Below are 23,515 nucleotides of genomic sequence, written 5' to 3' on the forward strand. Positions count from 1 at the left end.
CAATAGCAGGTTATATGCCAGCTATAAACACATATCGAGGAGATGAAAGAAGAGAGAGATGAGCAGCGGGCTACAGATTTATAGCCAGCAGCAATACGGGCTCCAAGACGAAATGTATATATAACAGGTGGGACTATGTACTAATAGTGTAGTATACGTTTATATGCTACTATTGCATGACTTAGCTATTAAATTGACTATAGATGATTTGGAGCCAGTAGTTGGCTATACTATTAAACTTGCTCTAGTCACTTTTTGTGTCATAACTATGGGCAAACTAATAGCTTCATCTTTTTGCTTATACTTGTGGTAATTGTAACGGCTCATTAACTAATAAAAAATAATTAATGGACATTTTTTATAAATGTATTCCAAGCGATTTTAAAATAGATGGTGTAAAGTAAATTACTCTCTCCGTTTCAAATTATAAGTCTTTTTATTTTGGTCAAAATCAAACTACTTCAAATTTAATTAAGTTTGTAGAAAAATATAATAATATTTACAACACCAAATTAGTTTTATTAAATCAATGATTGAATATATTTTCATAATATATTTGTCTTGGGTTGAAAATGTTACCATTTTTCTCTACAAATTTGAACTTAGAGTAATTTTACTTTAACCAAAGTCAAAACGAATTATAATCTAGAACTGAGGGAGTATAATAGAAAACCACAAAATCAACTTAGATTAAGTTTTGAAATTTACATTTTCACTATGGCTTATAAGACGAAAATTAAACGATGGGGGTTTAAATTTAAAAAAGAGGAAATGGATGCGACGCGTGTTAGTCGAGTAGCCGAGTCCGACCCAAAAACACTCACTCGGCCCACATCACGCCACCACCCCGACCCAACCCAAACTTCTTTTCCACGCCGCCGCCCCACGCCCGATGCCACCCGCCGCCGCCGGCTGCCACCGCTGCCGGCGGCTTCCTCCCCACCGCCGTTGACCTCCCCCCACGCCCTCGCCATGCCCCGCCTCCCCCTCCTCCCCTCCCGCTCCCCCCGCCGCCGCCCCCTCCTCCTCGCCATTCTCTCGAACACCTTCTCCGCGTCCACCCGCGCCCCTCCCCCGCCTCTCCCCCCGCTCTCCCCGCTTCTCCCGCGCCGAGCCGACGCCGCCACCGCCCTCACCCCCGTCGCCTCCGCCATCGCCGACTCCTTCCGCGACTGGTTCCTCCTGTCCCGCCGCGGGGCCGCGGGGGCCGCCGCGCCGCCCGCGGCGCTCGACGCGATCTACAGCGCCGTCGCGGCCGAGGAGGCCGCGGCGCTCGACGCGCTCCCGCTCTCCGAGCAGCTCGTGCTGGCCGTGCTCCGCCACCGCCCGCGCCACCTCCCCGACGACGACGCGCTGCTGCTGCTCCGCCTCAGGTTCTTCGACTGGTCGGGGAGCCGCGGGCGGTACTCCCACACGCGCGCCGTGTACCACTCCGTCTTCCGCCTCCTCTCCCGCTCCCGCCGCTCCGCCGTGGTGGTGGACTGGCTCCGCCTCTTCTCCAACGCCAACGCGACCCCCGCCAGGTCGCGCTTCTACGACACGCTCGTCGTCGGCTACGCCGTCGCCGGCGATCCCCAGCGCGGGCTCAGCATCCTCGGTCGCATGCGATTCCGCGGCCTCGACCTCGACGCCTTCTCCTCCCACATCCTCCTCAATTCCCTCGTCGAGGCGTCGCTCCATGAGTATGCTGATTCCTTCGCTCGCCACCTTGCTGCAAGTCCTGTGGCGACCTGCATTCGCATCAAGAGCCTCTGCCGCCAAGCCCGCAGCAGAGATGCCGTGGCTCTCCTGGACACCCTCCCTTTCGACCAAGCATCCAGTGCCCCTGCAGCTGGCTCGATCATCACAGACTTGTGCCGCCGTGGGCGCTTTGATGATGCAGCTCAGATTGTTGACAGGTTCCCCTCCGCTGATGTGTATGGCTCATGGATTCATGGCCTCGTCGAGGCCGGGAGACTCGACACTACGTTGCAGTTCCTTTCTGAGAAGAAAGAAGCCGAGGGGTATATTCCTGATGGACCTCGGTATGACAAGCTTACGTATCGCTTGCTTCGCAGTAACAGGCTCGGTGAGGTGTATGACTTGCTTGTGGAAATGATGGAGGAGGGCATTGCTCCAGGCCGTTCAACCATGAATGCCGCGCTTTGCTTCTTTTGCAAGGCTGGGCTCGTGGAAGTTGCGGCACACTTGTATCGGTCAAGGATGGAGCTTGGGGTTAACCCTAACAAGGATGTGTACAACAATTTGATCAGGGCTCTTTGTCGGGTTGGGGACACAGAAGAGGCGTGCCTGGTGTTGGAGCAGGCTATGGCAGAAGGGTACTTCCCTGGGCGACAGACATTTACCATGTTTGCAAATGTGTTGTGTCAGGAGGGGAAGCTAGATAGGGTGCGAGTGCTCCTTGACAGAGCACTCAAGCAGGAGGCATGCCCAACGGACAGTGTCTTGGCCAAGTACCTTGTGGCATTGTGCAAGAGTGGGGATGTGGAGGCAGCATGTGCAGTGCCTCAGATGGCAGGCAGCAAAAGTCCTAAGGGCTTATATCGCTACGAATCAACTTACAAGAGCTTGATTCGGGCATTGATATTGATCAGGAGGGTGGATGTACTGCCAAGGCTCTTACTGGAAATGCAAGACATGGGGCACATCCCGAGCCGAAGCCTCTATCAGTCGGTTGTTTGTGCTTTGTGTGAGGTGAGCAGGTATGCTGAGGTTCTGGAGCTGCTGAACAACCAGCTGCAACGGACTGACCTATACCCCCGTGTATGCTACAACTACTTCATCGCTGGGGCTGGGCATGCTAAGAAGGCTGACATGGCCAGGGAGGTATATAACCAAATGGAGTATTCTGGGCTTGAACCATCAGGAGACAGCAATGTCCTTCTTCTTATGAGTTATCTGAGGAGTAAGCGTATTGGCGATGCACTAAACTTCTTCAACTTCATTCGTGACAAGAAGACACCTGGCACCAAGTTGTACAATGTATTCATATCTGGTCTATGTGAAGCTCAGAAGCCAGAGCAGGCAATGGTGTTCTGGAGGGAAGCGAGGGAGAAGGGTTTAGTCCCAAGCATCAGCTGCTATGAACAGCTTGTGCTCCTGTTGTGCTCTGTGAAAGATTATGACAATGTCGTAAAGGTTATTGATGACTTCAAAGAAACAGGTCGCCCTGTTTCGGCTTTCTTGTGTAACGTGCTTCTGTTGCACACATTGAGGGGCAGTGACCTTCTGAAGGCTTGGAAACGTTCAGAGCAGGCAACAGTGAAACCAGAAGAGATCCAGGGTAAGGGGGTAGGACGGTTCTTGATTGGCGAACTTATTATGATGTTTGCAGGTGGTATTAGGAACATGAATGACTTAGAGGATTTAGAAGAGGACCTAGAAAAACATTTTCCAGTTGATGTTTACACTTATAACATGCTGCTGCGAGGGTTGAGCATGGTGGGGAGGATGGACTCTGCCTGTAACTTGTTTGAGAGGCTGTGCCGCAAGGGGTATGAACCGAATCGGTGGACTTTTGATATAATGGTACATGGCTTCTGCAAGAATAGTGACAGGGATGAGGCCGAGAGATGGATGGAAGCAATGCACCGAAATGGGTTCTATCCCACATGGTACACTATGAGGATATATAACAATTTAGCGTTGCGATCAACTGATCATAAAGTCATCTCATTTGTATAAGTAATCATCTCTCTGCCACCGCTTTCATGCCCCTTGGTCTGCTGTGATCCTATGACTTCACTGGAACAGGTAAAACTATTATCAGAACCTTGTTCTATGGTTTTAGTTATTTAAGAAGGTACTCGGTGCGATTCATTTGCTGTTATGTTTTTTGTGTAATTCCTTCTATGTTTTCTTACAACACAAGTCACATTAGACCTTTCGCTGTGTTTTGCACTCTATCTTGGACACACATTAGCGGAGGTAATTTGTTAAATATGACAATTTTCAGTTGGCAGTCGCATTCGAGTTCCACTGTTAGGAACAGGCATGCAGTTGCTTAATAACATGTAAATACATATTTATCTATCCTACTTTTACAAGTCCATTTTGTTTGTACAATTCATACTGCACTGATTGAAAACCTTTTACCGCACATGAATTGGTTGTGATCATTTTTAGTCTATATAAATATCTAATAGACCAAGCTCAAGTTAATCTAGCCTTTTGTATTTTCCAAGCCAAGGTAATTCAGTGCGGTTTTCTGGATGTTTGCAGGCCTAATTTTTGAAGATCAGATCTGTACCTGTGGAAGTTTATTCCTAAATTTAACATCACTATCCTCTGAACCACATCTCACCTGGCCCAACACAGTTCCAAGATGCGTCTAGGATATCAGTTGACATGTAATCTAGTTTTACACAATTTTGCGATCACATGATATTTTTGTGCCCAGAATTTTGAGGTTTTAGCTATCCGATCATTCGGTATTGTTTCATTTGGTTGTTTAACAACCATTAGGGCCCCACTGTACTCAGTAAGTTATATCAAGCAATGGTCATTCTTTTTCATCTGGAATTTAAGCACTAGAAAATAGAAGTTGAATAAATGCAGATTGTACAAGTTCTGTATCAGGTAAGATGTGTGATATGCTACTTGGCAACAACCTGTAAGTTATATCAAGCAATGGTCATTCTTTTTCATGACCACCGGCTTTTCCAGCTTTTGGAAGTGGAACCTGCGAGTTCTTAGTTCTTTACATGCTAACTGTAACGAAATTGCTTTTGCCATCAAGATAGTATTTTCTGAATTGCTTTTGGCAGTTCAGTATTCATTTTGCTGCCATTCTTTGTTTAGAACTCCCGAAGCACTGTCAATTGATTGTTTTTTTTCTGCTTAATCATATATGTTAACGATCTTTTAGGTTGTAAAATTAGCAAAGAACTAATGTTGGCACTTCGAAGGATTGATCTGCAGAACAGACTACCCTTTGATTATTTCACAACTTTTTATAACGTACAGTATCTTGAGATAAAAACTCAACAATCTTTTGCTAACAATTAGCTCGACGGTGATTAAAGAAAACAATACTATTGGATTCAAAATTCAGTTTTATAGGCTAACCCAGTGAACTGCACGTTGTACCATCGGAGAGAGAAAATAAATTGAACCATTCAGCACTGATCTTTGCAAAGAAATACATGGATCACGTGGAAACAATATGTACATTACACTGAGCATGCTAGCAAACCAAACTACCTAAATTTCGATCTTATGTACTATGGTTCATTGAAATACTCAAAAGTTCTTGCACTAGTAGGAGCATCAGATTACACAGCTTATTCCACGAAACCAAAGGTGGAGAAAAGCCAAAAATTGGGGATTGGGCGTGATACACCTTGAGCTTCAGTCAATGTCCAAGCTAGAGTATGGCTCATGACCAACCTGCATTGGTTTAATAATTTAGGGCATCATCAGTCTATGCATATTGAAAGAGTTGCGCACAGGAAAAGAAAATTGCAATGAATTCTTATATATAGTAACATGAGCATTAAGACATGAGGTGTGTAATTAATTGGAAGCACCAAATCTAGCACATAAAAGAGCAGAGTTTGCGTGATAACTGGCAAGTTGTTGCCACTTAGTACTCACTGAGCAATCATCATGAACACGCCAGATTGTCTCGCCTAAAAGGTTAGCAACTGAAAGGATAGTCAGCTGCGGGAAACTCTTGTCCTCCTTGAGAGGTATAGTGTTTGTGATGATTACTTCTTGAAACAAACCACTTGATAACCTTTCAATGGCGGGCGGGCTGAAAAAGGCAATGTACAAATATTATAAATTTTCCACAGAAAAATAACAAAGCATGAGTCAAATTTAATGTCAGGAACGTTATCTTTGCTGCATAGTTAAGTGTGGTAAACAATTGTAACCTCTGTATTGTTTAGGAGAACTTGTACAAAACTGAGTTCCACCAAAAGCATGAATAAAGTATGTCTATAACATAACAAGGGATTCTGAGCTTCTCCATGGTAAATCAAGTTCAGCTAGCTTACTACATCAATATCTACTGGAAATACCATAGTTGGTACAAATATAGCATACCTAAAAACAGCATGTGTACAGCATGCATAGACTTCTCTTGCTCCTTCTTGATGCAGCAGCTCAGCTCCTTTGGCAATAGTTCCTAATTTAATTGGTTTCATTAGAATATTGATATTTGGAAGCAAAATATCTCAAAGAAAGGCAAAGAGTAATTTTAGTTGTGTGTGCAATTTAATGCTAAAATTAAATTCTCAACTGCCTTGGATGAATCATGAATGAGAACAGTTCAGATGAGAACTTACCAGCTGTATCAATCATATCATCCATCATAACAGCCACTTTTCCTCTAACATCTCCAATAAGATTCATTACCTGTAAAAAAATGAACATGATAAACTGTAGTGGTTTAATCTCACAAAGCATGAAAATTTAAACAAGTATGCAACATGTAGTGATATAGACTCGTCTGAAAATGCATTAAGTACTATAACATGCAGATTGAATCTAGGAAAAGGTGCCAGAGAATATTTCCTTCTATGCATCATCGTACACTGCAGTTAATACACACAATATGGAGAAGATCAGAAGAACTTAGAACGAACTAAGTTATTTTTCCTACTTGCATTCACAAATGTTTATCCTGTATAAACCAGAAAGCAAAGAATGCTCTACTTGCCTCGGCAACATTGTGTCCATGCCTTCTTTTATCAACAATTGCTAGAGGTGCATCTGATAGCTTTTTGGCAAAAGCACGTGCCCTGGCAACACCTCCAACATCCGGAGACACCACCACCAGGTCATCTGAACATATTGTCTTGCTGGCGAGGTAATCAAGAATCACAGGCTTGACAGATCAAAGAATCAAAAAGAAAGACAAAGTTATAATCATAAATGAAATCACATGCAAGCAGTTATCAATCAACATGCATCAGTGCATACCTGACCATAAACATGATCTACTGGGATGTCAAAGTATCCCATGGCTTGACTGGAATGAAGATCACATACAAGGACACGGTTCGCACCAGCTTCTGTAATCATATTAGCTACAAGTTTTGCAGCTATAGATTCACGGCCTTGAGACTGAAAGCAGGAAATGCTTTTGTTAGTTTTGACATGCTAGCCAGAGTGCTGTGCCATAACACAAGTCTTCAACAAATTGAGAACTTCGACAATATATTCTTGTTTCAAAAAAATAAGATGTTCCTCAGATGTTAAGACAATATGTAATGCTACTGATTCCTGACTGTGAGGATTCCACAAATGGACACATAGACTAAACTTTATACAATAATAAAGTTTGTCCGTCATTGCTCTCTTTGTGGAAACAATAATAAAGTGTAGTGTTACAAGCATGTGACAAATGCCACTCAAAAAATAAAATGATCCCAAAACCACTAAGATAATTTGGAGGCAAAAAATTGTATGACAAGTTGACAACATTACCTTCCTGTCAGCTCTGGCATAACCAAAATAAGGGATGACTGCAGTAATATTCTTAGCAGATGCTCTCCTACAGGCATCAATCATGATCAGAAGTTCCATAAGATTCTCATTTGCAGGAGGGCACGTTGGTTGCACAAGGAAAACATCGCATCCCCTTACGCTTTCTTGTAACTGAACATATATTTCGCCATCAGCAAACCTTTTTATGTTAATCTTCCCAAGTTCTAAGCCCAAGTAACTTGCTATTTCCTGCAGATAAGACAACAAGAAAAACTTCCATCTTAGTTTGGCACTGTGAGATTAACCATTCAGTCAAACAAGTGCTACTTGTAACAAGTCACACTTAAATACTACTGCTAGACTTCTTTTGAGGACCAGCTGTCCACTTTTCATAGTTCATGGCTATATGCCTCTTTAAGCCTAATTATGCTCAATGTACATTTTTGCATCTACCACTATTAACAGTCTGTTTTCCGGAAGTTATGGATGAACTGAATAATATTCAATATCTTGATGTTACAACCACAGTAAACCACATAGCCCAATTCGTTGCATCTGTCAAATTTGAAACGAGAGAATGCAAAGCATGAAAAAGTAATGAGAGATTCAGCTGACCTGGGAAAGAGAAGGGTTGGCAGTCCCTGAGAAGATACGCAACCTTGTATCATTCTTAATATTCGCATCCTGGATAATCGGCAGCATCACAGGACTTAACAACGATCTGTTAGACACTGGAGCGTATGGTGGTAATCCATTGACTGCCCTCAGTTGATCAATCTTCTTGCACCTCTGCACGACCAAAGATCCTTTCAGCTTAAGTGTGCAGGAGTGCATTAATCCAATCCAATACACTAAATTCAACATGACTACACCCACACTTGCTTTGCCACCTTATAGCAAAAGAATGAACCCCACTTTTGTTTTAGGCGAACAAATTTAACACAAAAAACCAAAGCACGCACAGCTCCAAACAATGAACAAGAATCGAAATTCCTTGTGCAATAAACACAACCCTCCTGTAAATCAGCCAACACAACCTACCAAAAAGTCCAAAACCAACATAAAATTCGACGCAAATACACCTTCTAAGCTCCTGGCCCCATCACAAACCATCGCAACATCTACAACCCTATCGATAACTGCATACTGATCATCAAACCACTGCTGCATTAGGGGATAATTTGTTTTTCAAAAAAAAAAAAAAAAAACAGAGCGGGGCAAGGAGGGTGGCGGGAGCTCACCACGACGACGGGGGCAGAGCGCGGCGGCCGGCGGAGGAGGCCGCGGCTGCGCGCGGCGAGAGGGGACGGCGCGGCGGCGGCGGCGGCGGCTGAGTAGGAGAGCGGCATCGGGGGACGCGGGGTAGGGGGGGTGAATGGTCGGAGGTGGATGGCTAGGGTTTAATTTGGGTTAAGTTGGGGTTTACTTCCAGCCGCCGGATTAGTTGGTTGCTTGTACTTTTACCAGTAGATCGTTTTCTCCTTTTCTTTTTTTTTTCCCTTGTGTTTTGGTTCTGCAGTCGTGTGATCATGTGTCCTCGGAGAAAAGTCGCCATCGAAAAATGGAAAAACAAAAACAAGTCAGCATTTATCAGAGCTCGAGTAGTGAGTAACTTTTTTTTTTGTTAATTTGGAACCATGCCATTATAAATTTGTAAAGTTTGAGATATGTCATCGGTATCTTAATGACAGGTAGAACTCATATAAGTCAATGACACGTGGGTTAGGATGGCATATCTTAAATTTTACAAAATTATAATAGCATGGTTCCAATTTTCTCTTTTTTTTTATGGTTATGAGGTTTTTAGTTGATACTACCTCCGTCCCAAAATAAATGCAGTCGTGGATATCCGTGCCCAACGTTTGACTGTCCGTCTTATTTAAAAAATTTGTGAAAAATTTTAAAATATTTAGTCACATATAAAGTACTATTAATGTTTTATCATCTAATAGCAATAAAAATACTAATCATAAAAAAAATTTAAATAAGACGAATGGTCAAACGTTGAACGTGAACAGTGCAAAACTGCATTTATTTTGGAACGTATGGAGTATTAGCTGGACTGTTGTTGAGAAATTGGTTGTTTTATATTTACCTTTATTTTTACTACTTTCAAAGGTCTAATGGTGGTTGTGATGAGGCTAATATTCTTCTATTCGAGACGTATCATCACTTGTTACTATCACCATAAAAAAACTGGTAAGGTCATATCGTCATCTACGACCAAAGAATCCTCGTACCCTTATAGCTAGTCTTTTGCACAATAAAAGAGTATTCCATCGGTGTTCAAATCCCTTAATAGCTAGTGTCACCGTTACTGTTCCCCCCTCCTAATGCGCGACCTGCTCTCATCTTGTCATACCACCACCATTCCACCAACTATCCTACCATCTTCTCCTTATACCATCCCTCCTCATCCCCCGCCCTCCTTCCCCTCCCGTTATCTGGCTCCAACAAGAGTGTCCGAATCATCTGCCGCAGGGGTCTTGGATTTAGACGTCGCTCTCAAAGGATCCAAATCTTTTTGTTCTTGTCATTTGACCTACCAACCGATGTCTCCCATTTTCCGCTCGGGCATATCTCCCATGGGTTGTGCTCTTGCCCTTATCATTTTCTCAGCTTCGGTACGAAGGGCTAGAGCGGCTAATTTCCTTGCTTGTTATATGCACATTCCATTCTTTTCAGAACATTATGTTCTATCATCGATCATTTGTAGTACAACCTGAGTTTAAAAGAAAATAACTTTTGACCTGATTTGTACCTAGAATTTTATTTTATTTACAGAGGGAGTAACACACGGGCACTTCAGAAAATTAGAAAAGAAGTAGCAGTTCATATACGTTAAAAAAATGACTTTATGATATCCTGCGGAGTTTTTTTTTTTTTTGAGAAATACAAGATGATATCTTAGCATTGATAGACCTTTTCTTCCAAAAAATATTAATTCCCACCCCACAAATGTAACAGACGCTGTTTTCATCACAACTGAATTTATAAATGTCAAATCCAGAAACACTAATTTACTCTCCTGTTTTTTCTAGGGAATCTTTATCATCGCAACTTCTGGAGTTACCATTTTACCAATCGCACTAATTTTAGGCTAAGGGCTTAATTACCCGCGTTAATGATGGATAATAAAAACCAGCGAGACACTGGCGTTTTCTTCTCCTCTTCTTTCCCCGGTCTTGGAGGGTCTCATCCTTCCTTCCCCCTCCATTGCATGCATGCGCGTCGCGGTTACAATTAATTAAAACCGCAAGCGCATGCATCTTAATCGCCCCCATGCATCTCCGCCTAAATTAAATCGATCCATCCATCGCCTCGCGCAATTAACGATCCATCGATCGAATCGAAGCTCGCTAGATTTCGAGAGATCAATACATACATCTCATCAATTTGGGTTGCATTTGAGAGAGAGGAAGAGGAAGAGGAAGAGAGGAGGAGAAGAGCAAGGTAGCTAGGGTAGCTTGGGCATGGCCGGCCGCCGGTTGCTGGTGGCAACGGCGGTGGTGGCGGCGGCGGCGGCGGTGGTCGCGGCGGCGGCGCTGGAGGCGATCAACGTGACGACGGTGGCGTTCGAGGAGGGCTACACGCCGCTGTTCGGCTTCGACAACATCCTCCGCTCCGCCGACGACCGCACCGTCAGCCTCCTCCTCGACCGCTCCACCGGTAATTTTTTTGAATTCTTCGATTGATTTGCGCTTGAGAAATTAGTTAATTAATCCATGAATTCATGGATTTTTTTTCCTCCTGGTTAATCCGATTCGAATCCCTAATTGGCTCACCAGGCTCTGGGTTCATGTCGTCGTCCATGTACCAGCACGGCTTCTTCAGCGCCTCCATCAAGCTCCCCTCCGACTACACCGCCGGCGTCGTCGTCGCCTTCTACGTACGTAATTAAGCACAACCACCAATTAATTTACCCCCTTTTTGATGAGAATGAATTTTAAACTATCACAAAATTGTTCCTCATCGATTGCATTTCACTTAAATGGTTATAAAAATAAGTTGTATTAACACGTGATATATCAATCCGTAAATATGAAATTTAAATTTCAACTTTTAAAAATTGTAGCAAAAATAAACAAATTAAACTATACAACTAGTTAGTTAGTGCATATTTGCAGTTAAATTTGTTTTTTCCCTTACGATTTGTTGAAGTTAAATTTGACCATACATATTGTCATACATATTTGCGAAGTGATATGTATATCACAAGTTAATTTAGAGTGGTATGCAAATTTAAATAAGAGGGGTTATCTCTTCTGGAGTTTAGAATAGTTTCCATAAATTAAACTGTAATTTGATTGATCAATTGTATTGCAGACATCGAACGGCGACGTGATCGAGAAGCGGCACGACGAGCTGGACTTCGAGTTCCTGGGCAACATCCGCGGGAAGCCATGGCGGGTGCAGACGAACGTGTACGGCAATGGCAGCGTGAGCCGGGGGAGGGAGGAGCGCTACCTGCTCCCCTTCGACCCGACCACGGAGTTCCACCGCTACTCCATCCTCTGGACGCGCGCCGCCATCGTCTTCTTCGTCGACGACGTCCCCATCCGCGAGGTCCGCCGAACGCCGGCGATGACCGGCGACTTCCCGTCCAAGCCCATGTCCATCTACGCCACCGTCTGGGACGCCTCCACCTGGGCCACCTCCGGCGGCCGCTACCGCGTCAACTACCGGTACGGCCCCTTCGTGGCGTCGTTCACCGACCTCGCCCTCCTCGGCTGCCGCGTCGGCGACCCCATCGGCCAGATGCTCTCCTCCGCCGCCTGCGCCGCCGCCGAGGACGCGCTGCTCACCTCCGACCTCGCCGTGATGACGCTGGAGAAGCAGCAGGCGATGCGGCGGTTCAGGGAGCAGAACATGGTGTACTCCTACTGCTACGACACGCTGCGGTACCCGGCGCCGTTCCCGGAGTGCGACGTCGTGGAGTCCGAGCGCCGCCGGTTCAAGGGCAGCGGCCACCTCCGCCTCGCCTTCCGCCGCCGCCGCCGCACCCGCCCCGGATCCCGGCCGGCGAGGCCCACCAGGGCCGCCGACATGTAGCGCAGCACATAATCATATATATACAGTACATTATTACACTACAATTTTTGTCTTTTTGTCGTGTGTTTGTTTCATCATTTCATCGTCGCGCCTTCGAGTCATGGGATGATCGAAACGGGAGCAAAAGAAAAAAAAATAATGGACACACGCAACGACCAATTGGGCCCACGAGGAAAGGAGAAAGCGGCCAGGCCCAATTTGGAAGTTGAAGGCCCATTCCAAATTGGGCCTGAATTCTAGTGGTTGATCCAAATGTCATCTTTAATTATTGAACCCGACGTGGTATATCCTAATCTAGAAAAGCATATGCATGGATATACCGTTCCAAAATACACGGATATACCGTTCCAAAACCCAAAAATTTCATGAACTAAAGAACACCAAAACATTTCTTCGGAAGTAGATAGACAGAAGAAATACCTCGTTTCCCACGTGCACATTTTTCAAACCGTTAAACGGTGTGTTTTTACAAAAACTTTACTCCGTCCCTCTAAAAATATAAGGATTATTAGTTGGACACGAAGACTAAGTAATAGGAGGAGGTTGTGATTGGTTGAGAAGTGGAGGTAGCTGAGAAAATTAAATGGTGAAGGGTTGTAATTGATTGAGAAGATAATGTTGGTGAAGAAGTTATTATATTTTAGGATAAATCTAAAGGGCTAGAAGTTGTTATATTTTAGGACGGAAGGTGTAATAATCAATCAATCCTATGTTAATTGTTCTTTAAAGTATCTTCTCTAATCGTGTGTTCTCAGTCACTCCCGTGCAATCGATGTAATGCGGTGACGTGGCACACAGTAGGAGTAGCAGTACAAGTCATAGCAAAACCAGCGGAGCAGCAAAGTGAGAGCGGCACACAGAGAGACAGGTAGACGAACGAGGTGACGTCACTCCATCGAGCCCATCCAGCAAGGCAGAGCTGATGCTGAACCCCTCCTCCAAGACACGGCACGAAAAAGGCATCTTCCGGGAGATACTAGAAAACTTCACGACACGCAGGCGCAGATGCCACGAGCAGCCGCTGCCTCGTTTACCCAAACCCAAACACCACCTCCTTCTCCTCCGCCGCCGTAAAACCCTCGCCGCCACCGCCACCGCCACCGCCTCCGCCGCCGCGGCGGATCCGCTCCTCCTCTCCCTGCCCTGCGCTGCGCGGGGCGTGGTCGAGGCTCGACATGGTGCTGTGGGAGCTGACGGCGATCACGGCCTACTTCCTGGGGCTCAGGCGGACCTACCGCCTCGCGCTCCGCATCCAGCGCCGCCTCATCGGCCCCAACCACCCCAGGATCCGCCACTTCGTCTACAGGTCCCTCTCCTCTCCTTCCCCTCCCCACGCCCCGCGCGCCCGCTGATCCGAGCAATCGGTACGGATTCGCGGCGCGGGGACGCCCAAATCGATACGGATTCGTCCTTGATTTCATCTTTGTTGGGGGAAAATCACTGGGCCGAATCGCGTGTACTACAGTACCATGCCACTGGGTAGAAATTGCGGGCGCGCCTTCCCTGAAATCTGTGATAAACCTGTCGTATTGTGATGTTGACCAGCTTCAGTTAGCTCAGAAATGTCGCTGGCACAATACGGGGCGCTAGGTTGGGACATTGCCAGCATTTCGTTTGGGTTGTCCAAACCACAGCTTTGCTGCTACATCCTCACAGCTGCAATTCGATTTGTCATGTTCATTCCGATGTGACCGTGTCAGCCATGAAACTTACTTGCACTATACCCGGTGTTATACACAAGTCCCGTAATGAAATCTTGTCAAATGCTCCTATTTTTGTGATAGATTGCTCAACATGGAAATATCCCTCAATCCTCATATATTCATTTTCCTTTACTTTGCAATAAAAGAGATTATACCTGAATCTCACACTCCATTTATGCCTTCCATCCGCACTTTGGTTTGTACTCATTTGAGATACAGATACCTGTAATACTAATACGTTACCTTATATTACTAACTATGCCTCCGCTTTTGCCTAATGTTACTGAACCATGTAGGCGTATTGTCCAAATAAAAGTTCTTGTTATGTCTCTCGAAAAGGAGTATAGTATTGTAGTTTTTTGGTGTATTATATAACCTGGAAGTTCCATAGCTTGATGATCCAGTGTTTCTAGCATGAAATTGAATTTTTGATATGCTGACATTTTTAAAATGTACACATTGTACTTTATGCTTTCCGGCTTGTCCATTGTTGTTCAGCTGGACTTGAGCAAAGTAACTGTGATGATGGATCTGCATATTGCGTACACAATCCTGACTCCCCATCCATGTAATTTTTCTGGCTAATTTTTTGGTTTTATGCCATACCTCACACGCTGATGGTTTCAACCTTGTCCATATGTGGATCTAACAATAATCCTGTCCAGTCTACTAAATCTGTCCAATTGCCTTTGTAAAAACTAAGGATTGAAATGATTCAGATAAGCAGTTCCTTAAATGGAGTTTCATCTTCAGTTCTTTTGTTGATCCCTGAATAGTTCTAGCTAATTAATTACTATAGTACACAATATTACATAGTCATTTCAATTGATTTTATGTGACCAAACAATTCTTCTCTGCAGGCGAACACGGGATGTTTTCAATGTTGCGGTTTCAGTGCACAAGAACATTCAGCAGAGAGACCTAGAAGTTGGTCGGAACCTTGGTAACATGATCCTTCGCTGGCTTGACCGCATGAAGCCCTCAGCACAGATTCGTCCCCATCCTCCAGGCCCACCAAATGGCAGCTCAGAGCAATTCAGGCATCTTTCGAGTACAAGCAAGAGCACAGGAGCTCAGAAGCCTACATCCAAAACTTTACCGCGTGATGGTGGAAAGGTGTTGTTTTCACCTCTGAACATTCGACCCAAGTCCTTCCCTGTTCTACCGACAATGATGCAGCCCACCAGAATTAGTGCTAGCAGCCAGTGTAGGCGGATTTCCTACTCATCATTCCCATCGGCCACCGCTAAGAGGAATGATTTCATGCAGGGTGTGTTCCGCAAGGACATTGCACAGCTCATGGTGTGATGATCTATACTGTCCTGGAATTCAAAGTTCAATTGACTTAGTTTCGCGTAGAACAGAAGTCTCATGACTCATGGGTGATGGATCCTGCAATAATAAAGGGCTGAACAAGTTTTTTGTTGCTCAACCAGTTTAGCAAATAGATTTTCTAACCAATGATCAGAAGACAGTATGTGGTATTCCATAATGGATATGTTTACTCCATTCGTCCTTGAAATGCGCAAAAGGAACTATGTAGGATTGAAACATTATCTCAGATCCTCACTACTTCCTCTTCACTTCTCTTTTTTTAATTGTCAGATTTCCATTTCAGAAATGGCACTACTTTAGAGATATCTCCTTTCTCCAAACTGGGAGATTTCTTTTTCCTAGGAGGAATTCACCTTTAATTTTACTGTTGTATGACCCACATATGGAAATGGTTGAATCTGTTGCTGTTGCAGACCACAATTCCTGGAATTTTTTTTGGGAAGATAAAATATTTACTTGTTTCTCCACATTTCCTTGTCAGGCAGCAGGGCATGGCAATAGTCCCTGAGCTATCGAATGATTCCATATTTCATATCTGATATATGCACTTTATTCGGGAGCTTGAAAAGAAGTGATATGTGTCATTTCCACGAAAAATTCTCATCTTAGTGCTTGTACCCATCGGCCACCGAATAACGAATCGACTAATTACAGAAAAGCCATGGATGATTAGCATTACCACTGACCAGTGTACATATATACACACACTGACTCACTGAGAATCTCTCATCAGCAATCACAACTGAATTTACAGTCTATAGGCTCCTAGAAGGTTCTTATTCCCTATCGAATTGTGCCCTTTTTTTAAACTTCGGACAATCGGTACTAATTGTGATCAAAATTCTAACAAATGCACGGTCATTAAGTTAATTAGCCAGTATCATTACATGACATTTTGGTCATTTCTCATCAAAAAGCTTAAAATGCCCTTAACATGCGTGCCCGTGTAGAGTGGCTTCTATAAATAGACAAGCTAAGCTGGCTAGCTCGCCCAACAACAACAAGTGCATAAGTGTCACACTGATTAATTAAGCAAAAAACAGTAGTAGCTTAATTTGCTACCATGTCGATGATCACTAGCATGCTGGGGCGGAAGCAGAACGCGCAGCAGAAGGGCGGAGGCGGCGGCGGGCGCACCGGCGGTGGCGGCGGCGGCGAGATCGAGCCGGTGAGCGTGGACATCATGGAGCCGTTCATGGACGCGATCTCGCTGACGGCGTTCGCGGCGGCGCCGTCGGCGGCGGCGGCGGCGGCGGTGGGCGTGCCGTCGACGGCGAGCATGGACTGGAAGGAGACGGCGGCGGCGCACGTGTTCATGGCGGACATGCCCGGGGTGCGGAGGGAGGAGGTGCGGGTGGAGGTGGAGGAGGAGAAGGTGCTCAGGATCAGCGGGCAGCGGGCGCGCGCCGCGGAGGAGAAGGGCGAGCGGTGGCACCGCGTCGAGCGGAGCTCCGAGCGGTTCGTCCGCACCGTCCGCCTGCCGCCCAACGCCAACACCGACGGCGTCCACGCCGCGCTCGACAACGGCGTCCTCACCATCACCATCCCCAAGGACAACGACAGGAAGCCTCACGCCAGGATCATCCCCATCACCAATTAAACTAACTATTAATTACTAGCTAATATTCCACAGCTTAATTATCGAGTAATTATATTAGTACTGCTAATTAATACTCCCTCCGGGCTGATAATACTTGTCGTTTTGGATAAGAGTGAGGTCAAACTTTAGAATCTTTGATTATGAATTATTTTTAAAATATTTGTCTTTCAAATATGGTGACTACATGTATAAATTAGTCTTAAAAAGTACTTTAATAAGATCATATATTTGTTAACACTTTTATACATATTATAATAGAAAATAATGGTCAAAATTGTTTTTTGGAGACCGTGCCCTTGTCCAAAACGACAAGTATTATCAACCCGGAGGGAGTAATAATTACTACTACTACTAATAATAATAATAATAATAATAATAAGCATCATGCAGCATGTATGATTGCATTATATGCATGGAATAGAAGATGTGTAAACAACTCACCAGTTTGCTTGGTGAAAGCTGTGGCATAATGCATTGGAGGAATATAAGAATAAATTTTGGTGTGTATGCCATTTTAACCTTTTATTTTACAAGAGCCTATTGGTAAATACTCCATATTATTATTCGGACAGGCAGATGGAGACCTAATTTCTAAAGATGTACGGCCTCCCTGCGTTGTGCCCTGCTGGTGCGAAACAAAAATCTAAAAAGCTCGGCAAGCAGTGTTATTCCAACAGAACCAGCTGCCTTGTTAACACAGCTTTTAATTTTTTATCTCATGGTTCATGGATGTTTCTTCTACACATAAAAGGATTAAAAGAACTCATGCAATGTTCAAATATATGTGCAGATGTGCTTCAAAGAGCGGCAACATATACCCTCTGAAAATACTCACCACCACCGTGAGGACTGAGAATAGATAGTAGTGAGAGAGTCGAGAGGCGGATTAGTGGGCCTTAATTGTTAGCCTGGCCCAGCCCAATATGGCCCAAGTATAGAGATTCAGAGTTTACTGCTCCCTATGACTTTTTTCTTCTTGTTCTTTTTCTTTGTTGATTTTTGTTTTTTTATCTATACTGTCATGTCAGCTTTGTTAGCTACGTAAGCCCTCTACTTGCAGTTAGTAATGACTCATGATGCAAGGATTAAGGTAATATCGGTGTATTGGAGTACTATATAATATAAGAGGTTAATTAAGATCCTACGTGTTCGTATTAGCTATAAGTTTATATTAGAATTAGCTCGTATACAGTACATGAGCTAAGATATCATCTCTATTTTTCTTATCCTCTCTTTCTTCCACATCTCTATCAGTGAATGATGAACCTTAAAACTCTACTCTATTGATCCACGTCAGAAATAAAAAACGTATACCAACTTATTACCAAAAAGCAAAAACCGTACGATCGGATCGGTAAAAAAAAAAAGAAGCAAAATTGGTTTGTCTGATCTTCTAGAGTTTTCAAGAGCATGTGAAGAGCTAACATTTATTCCCTCCCTCTCATAATATAACACCCTAATATTAGATGAGAGACATGTATTATAATTCACGGATAAATATGTCACATCATATCCTAAATTATTATATTGTGGGACAGAGAGGGAGTACCTTATAACAGCCAACATTTCTTTTTTTCTCTTCATATCTATCCTCTACATATGTTTCTAACTTGCTATTTTAATTACCTGCTCTAAAACTACAACGTGCTCTCCACTACCAATAATCAGTCGTCAAGCAATTAATCAACTAGGTTAACTTGTCTTTCCTCTTAGCTGTAGCTGTTGTGTGTGTTTTTCTCTTTCTTTTCTCTTATTTTTATTTTTAATGTAGTTATTGCGTCGTGATTAAATTAATGGTTTGCACATGGTCCACATGGTGAAGGCAGCAACGCCAGACTAACCGGTTGCCACATCAAATCCTCAATCAACCACTCAGAAAGATGCAATAATCTACCTCATTATATGCATGCTTACTCGATAATAATTGCCATCACCTTTCGTGATTTGATTATTTGCTCATCCATGGACCATATAATCTCTCCCTCTCATCTCACCTACCGCAAAAAAATAGTATTAGTACTCTATTTATCCATCTCAAAAGGCAAAGTAAAGCACCACAAGACAAAACAATAATGCATTTTCTCTAAGTGCTTTGGTTTATCCTATATCAATTTTTTTTTAACTTTGACCAAACATACAAAAGAATGTATCAATATTTATAGTAATAAATTAATTTCATTAAATATGCCATTGATATATTATTATATATCTATTTTGTGTTGAAAATGTTGCTATATTTTACTACAAATTTACTTATACTTTTTTTTGAAAAAAATAACTTATGATAAATCAAAACAACTTATTTTCTAACTTTCTAAAATGAAGGAAGTACTTAAATAAGCATGGTTTCTTACATTTACAACTAATTATTTCTTTCGTTTGAAGACAAAATACCTGTTAACAGACATAAGACATGTCGCTTTAGTCTCTTATTATTTGTAAGGGTAAGGTGTACATGTATGTTTATAACAACAATTAGTGTGTACGCATTTATATGAGTTTCTGCCTATGATGTATGAAAAAAGAATATATTGTACAAGCAGATAAATCAAATGAGCTAAAGTTATGAAGTCAAAAAAGAGAGAGCTAAAATTAAACTAAAAATAATAATAGTACTAATAAGCTTTACGCTTCCTTGTGCTGCAGTAAAACCCCAAAAGTAGAAGCAAAACGAGCCCACGGATAGCCTCATCGCCCTATTGACAATTCTACCCCTCCGCCGTCGGATCAACCGCTTCGCCTCCGCCTCCTCCTCTCGCTCTCCTCCTCATCGGAGAAATCTCGCCGCCGCCGCCGCCGCCGCCGGCGATGGGTTTCTTCCGCCGGATCGCCGGCATGTTTGGAATCTCCAGGGACGACGCCGACCACCACCCCCACCACCATCACCACGACGGTGCCGCGGGGGACTCCGCCGCCGCCGCCGAAGTCCCGCAGGATAAGGTCGCCGCCGCCGCGGCCGCCGCGGCGGCTGCCGGGAACGTGCAGAGGCGCGGGTTCAGCGTCCAGGTCCCCGTCCCCGTCGAGCGGCCCGGGCCCGGGCCGGTGCTCGTGCCCTGTCCCCAGGGCGACGGCGGCGTTCAGGTAATCGGATTGTGCGGTTGTGGTGGTCTCGCCTGTTTGCGCGCCTGTGTTAGTACGATCTGGGAGGGAGGTTTGGTTATCGGAAGAGCGCCTCGTTGGATGTTGATGCTAGTATTGCTTGCTGAAAATGGGCGACCTTGCTGTAGTGGTTCCCAGAATTGTGATGTAGAAGAACAGTAGAAGAGCTCGAAGCAGTAGCTATTTTTAGGCTCCAAGAAAGTCATGCAATGCAATTCAATTCAATTAAATTGTGCTGCCGCAATTGAATCTAGTCTCGGCTATGCGGCTATGCCCCATTCGATGTTAGCTTTATTATAGGATTGGTTATGTTAATGTCGATTTGAGTGCAGTCGTGAGTTCTTCGACTTTGTTCTGTGAGATAGTATTGTCTCTGCGGTTCCACCTCTTGTGGAGGTAGTTCTACCTTCCTCTTTTAACCTCCGTGAACATAAGATTAGTCCAGCGCCAAAATACGCTGCTTCTTGTTCTATGATTATCTTAGTAGGCAATGCATATGCGATTGGTTAATTCAACGGTGCGTTTTATTAGGATGTCTTGTTATGTCAAGGAAGATGCAATAGTTAAGTAGAGAGTGGTAGCTTAGCTTACTTTGGTGAGTTCTTACCTACTAACATTTATAGTTTGTGGGATGGAAGAAAGGCTAGGCACAGATTTCCTTGGATGGATTTGATGAGTAGAGGAGCTCACCTAATTTTAGACATAAGTGGATCACCTTTGTTGTTACAGATGATAGAAGGTTTTGACTTGGGTTTCTGCCACTGCATTAATTGTTCAGAAAATTGGAGTGCATAGGTTATATCTTTGGCTTACAAACTCTTTTTATTGATATAGCAAATCTTTCACTATTTTACAATCATGGTTTCTTCACAATGGTGTACGTATTTTTCTTCGAGCTAATCTTGTTACATCTGATTGTCCATTTGTGCATTTTGTCATCTGATACTTGTTTGGATTTGGTTGGTGCGTTGTTAGCATGATAAAGTCTTTGTGATCTCCTCTAAAAATACGAGAGCAATGCTAATTCTGCAAGTCATTTAAACCATGAATGTTATTAAGACCTAGCACTGTATATTGCTAGTGGAGCACTCTGGGAACCATTGTTACATATAATCGACAAAAGTTCACAAACCTATTTGCATTATAGGAAGTTTTCATGCATAGTGGACCTCACAAGTCTGGCTGTTATTTATATTGTTGAAAATTTCTGCAGATACAAGTTATGGCATGCATCATATGGGCATGCAAAACAATGAATATTTTTCAACTGGGAATCATTTTAATTGTTGGTTTAAAGGTCATATTTAATTTATCAAATCTGCGAACTGCCCAAGTCGATACTTGTGCTGCAGTGTATACAAGGTTGTTATATTAAATGTAATAAATTGGAAAATACCATTTGGGCATTATTGATTACCAAATTTACTATTCTTTGGAAGCTTTAGATAATGATGTATGATCGCGCCAAGCTGCCGACTGTCAATGAATATTATCACCAACTTTACCTTCTATAAATTTGTTGGTGCATAATAGACAGACACTATGGGGAACATCTAGCTAGTAATGTTGATATTCATACATTCAGAGCACGGTGTTATACTGATATTATTTGGTGCCCATTCCTCCTTTTTATTTTGTCACAATTTTCTTTTTGTTGTTGTGGACGTTGCACATTTTATATTATATCCTCCTAAGATATTTCATGCGAGTGTCAGCTGACAATTATGGTACTTGACGGCTACTCTTAAAGCACATGGCCATCACAACAACCTTTTTTTTTTTCTGTAGTAGAACAATTTCAATTTGGAATGACATTCCTTTTTCATGGATTGGCAGATGCGGATAATGGTGTCTTACCTTTTGAGTGTTTTTTTTGGATGTTTGTGTTTTCAACACATTGATATGTTCCCTTATGTATTTGAATTAATCATGGATTCTCTTCAATGCTGTCAACTTGCTGTGGTTTGCTGCTTCCATCCCTCTTATCATAATGATCATTGGTTTTGTTTTTGTTCGACTAGGGCTTTAGGTGGTATACAAGGAAGCTAAGGATTGATGAGGATGGTGATGTCGCAGATGAGTTCTTGGATGAAGTTGTTCCAGAAATCTTGATCAACAACGACGCAACTCCAGCTGGAAGATATCAAGTGAAATATAATACAAAATCAGCTGCTCTAGCAATGAGAAAGCAAATATCCGTCATTGATGGTGACATCTGTCATTCCTTGGAGTACCAAGGGCGCCTGCGTTGGGTGTGACTGTCATGTAAGCTTGAGTTGTAGTGTGCTGTCACCTCAAGAACTGCCAATCACTCTTGGCCAAAGGATTGCAAGAATTTGATATGCGCGTCTGCCTTGGAGCCTCCCAGGAGTGTGGATCTGTGGAGTTCTTGGTTGATGCGTCATTCTTAAATTTGAGTGTTTTGGGATGCCTGGTTTGCTCCCTTGTACCACTAGCAGTAGTTGTACATTGTTGAACTTGAACTGAACAATTACAGGAGTAAACAAGCTACTGCTAGAACAGCAGAAAGGGAATGTGTATTTGCAAATAGAGCCACTGAATCCTTGATCAATCTATTTTGCATTACACGGAGTGATGTGTTGATTTTATTGTGTCTTTTGTTTCCATTAATCTCCGGAATTTTTACACATACATCTTGTTTAAATAAGAAAAAAAACAAGTTATTCGACATATATTTCCCAAACAATTCTATGCAGGACACTAGCACAGTAAACTAGTTTGAAAAATTTTAACCGCGACTTAATCTTGTACGAAATGATGCATGCAGGGCAAAATCATATGCATAAATTGCTGTTAAATGATTATATTACGACGAATGGAAGTTATATAGCTATATTTATGATGCTACGTGGCTTCGATAATACACTATATTTTCAAGTAAAAACAAGTGGTATAAACTTGAATAGTGTTAATGCCAATTATCCGAGAACGGAGGCCATAACTTTCACTTGACTTCTTGACTTCCTTTTTAATAAGAATAATTAAATGAGAAGATATTATATGATCTCAAATGATTGGATTAATAATAAATTAATCAATTCTTTGATAGTATATGATCTCAAATGATTGGATTAATAATAAATTAATCAATTCTTTTCTAATACGAAAAATCAATTGAGAAGATAGTGATCTCAAATGATTGGATTAATGAATAAAATAATAATTAGTTGAGAAAAAATATATGGCCAGGAGGAATCCAAGATGGCGGCGACGGTTGTTGCAGCGTCGATCCGAGGTGGGCCATCCTATCCATCCATCTCATCATCCCATC

At 43.1% G+C, this 23,515-nt stretch overlaps 6 protein-coding genes across 6 annotated transcripts; 5 read left to right on the top strand and 1 right to left on the bottom strand.

Moving 5' to 3' along the window:
* Window positions 1-873: 873 nt before the first annotated feature.
* Window positions 874-5,057, top strand: LOC127762396 (pentatricopeptide repeat-containing protein At1g71210, mitochondrial). The gene is made up of 2 exons (XM_052286902.1): window positions 874-3,753; window positions 4,222-5,057. The coding sequence occupies exon 1, from the start codon at window positions 973-975 to the stop codon at window positions 3,682-3,684; it is 2,712 nt and encodes a 903-aa protein (XP_052142862.1). The 5' UTR covers window positions 874-972; the 3' UTR covers window positions 3,685-3,753; window positions 4,222-5,057.
* A 47-nt stretch (window positions 5,058-5,104) lies between these two features.
* On the bottom strand, window positions 5,105-8,815 carry LOC127762397 (ribose-phosphate pyrophosphokinase 1, chloroplastic). The gene is made up of 9 exons (XM_052286903.1): window positions 8,676-8,815; window positions 8,050-8,223; window positions 7,435-7,683; window positions 6,928-7,071; window positions 6,665-6,832; window positions 6,291-6,360; window positions 6,049-6,130; window positions 5,596-5,755; window positions 5,105-5,388 (listed from the first exon to the last, which is right to left on the bottom strand). Exons 1-9 carry the CDS (start codon window positions 8,781-8,783, stop codon window positions 5,350-5,352), a joined length of 1,194 nt encoding a protein of 397 aa, XP_052142863.1. The 5' UTR covers window positions 8,784-8,815; the 3' UTR covers window positions 5,105-5,349.
* A 1,772-nt stretch (window positions 8,816-10,587) lies between these two features.
* LOC127762398 (probable xyloglucan endotransglucosylase/hydrolase protein 30) lies at window positions 10,588-12,530 on the top strand. The gene is made up of 3 exons (XM_052286904.1): window positions 10,588-11,103; window positions 11,223-11,323; window positions 11,761-12,530. Exons 1-3 carry the CDS (start codon window positions 10,908-10,910, stop codon window positions 12,484-12,486), a joined length of 1,023 nt encoding a protein of 340 aa, XP_052142864.1. The 5' UTR covers window positions 10,588-10,907; the 3' UTR covers window positions 12,487-12,530.
* A 931-nt stretch (window positions 12,531-13,461) lies between these two features.
* Window positions 13,462-15,772, top strand: LOC127763766 (uncharacterized). The gene is made up of 2 exons (XM_052288559.1): window positions 13,462-13,792; window positions 15,050-15,772. The coding sequence occupies exons 1-2, from the start codon at window positions 13,662-13,664 to the stop codon at window positions 15,495-15,497; spliced, it is 579 nt and encodes a 192-aa protein (XP_052144519.1). The 5' UTR covers window positions 13,462-13,661; the 3' UTR covers window positions 15,498-15,772.
* A 757-nt stretch (window positions 15,773-16,529) lies between these two features.
* Window positions 16,530-17,359, top strand: LOC127763767 (18.9 kDa heat shock protein). The gene has a single exon (XM_052288560.1). The coding sequence runs from the start codon at window positions 16,588-16,590 to the stop codon at window positions 17,122-17,124; it is 537 nt and encodes a 178-aa protein (XP_052144520.1). The 5' UTR covers window positions 16,530-16,587; the 3' UTR covers window positions 17,125-17,359.
* A 2,435-nt stretch (window positions 17,360-19,794) lies between these two features.
* On the top strand, window positions 19,795-22,771 carry LOC127761308 (uncharacterized). The gene is made up of 2 exons (XM_052285580.1): window positions 19,795-20,205; window positions 22,245-22,771. The coding sequence occupies exons 1-2, from the start codon at window positions 19,933-19,935 to the stop codon at window positions 22,479-22,481; spliced, it is 510 nt and encodes a 169-aa protein (XP_052141540.1). The 5' UTR covers window positions 19,795-19,932; the 3' UTR covers window positions 22,482-22,771.
* The last annotated feature ends 744 nt before the right edge of the window (window positions 22,772-23,515 follow it).

The sequence above is a fragment of the Oryza glaberrima genome, chromosome 2, assembly GCF_000147395.1.
Source record: "Oryza glaberrima chromosome 2, OglaRS2, whole genome shotgun sequence".
In the NCBI taxonomy this organism is placed as follows: Eukaryota; Viridiplantae; Streptophyta; class Magnoliopsida; order Poales; family Poaceae; genus Oryza; species Oryza glaberrima.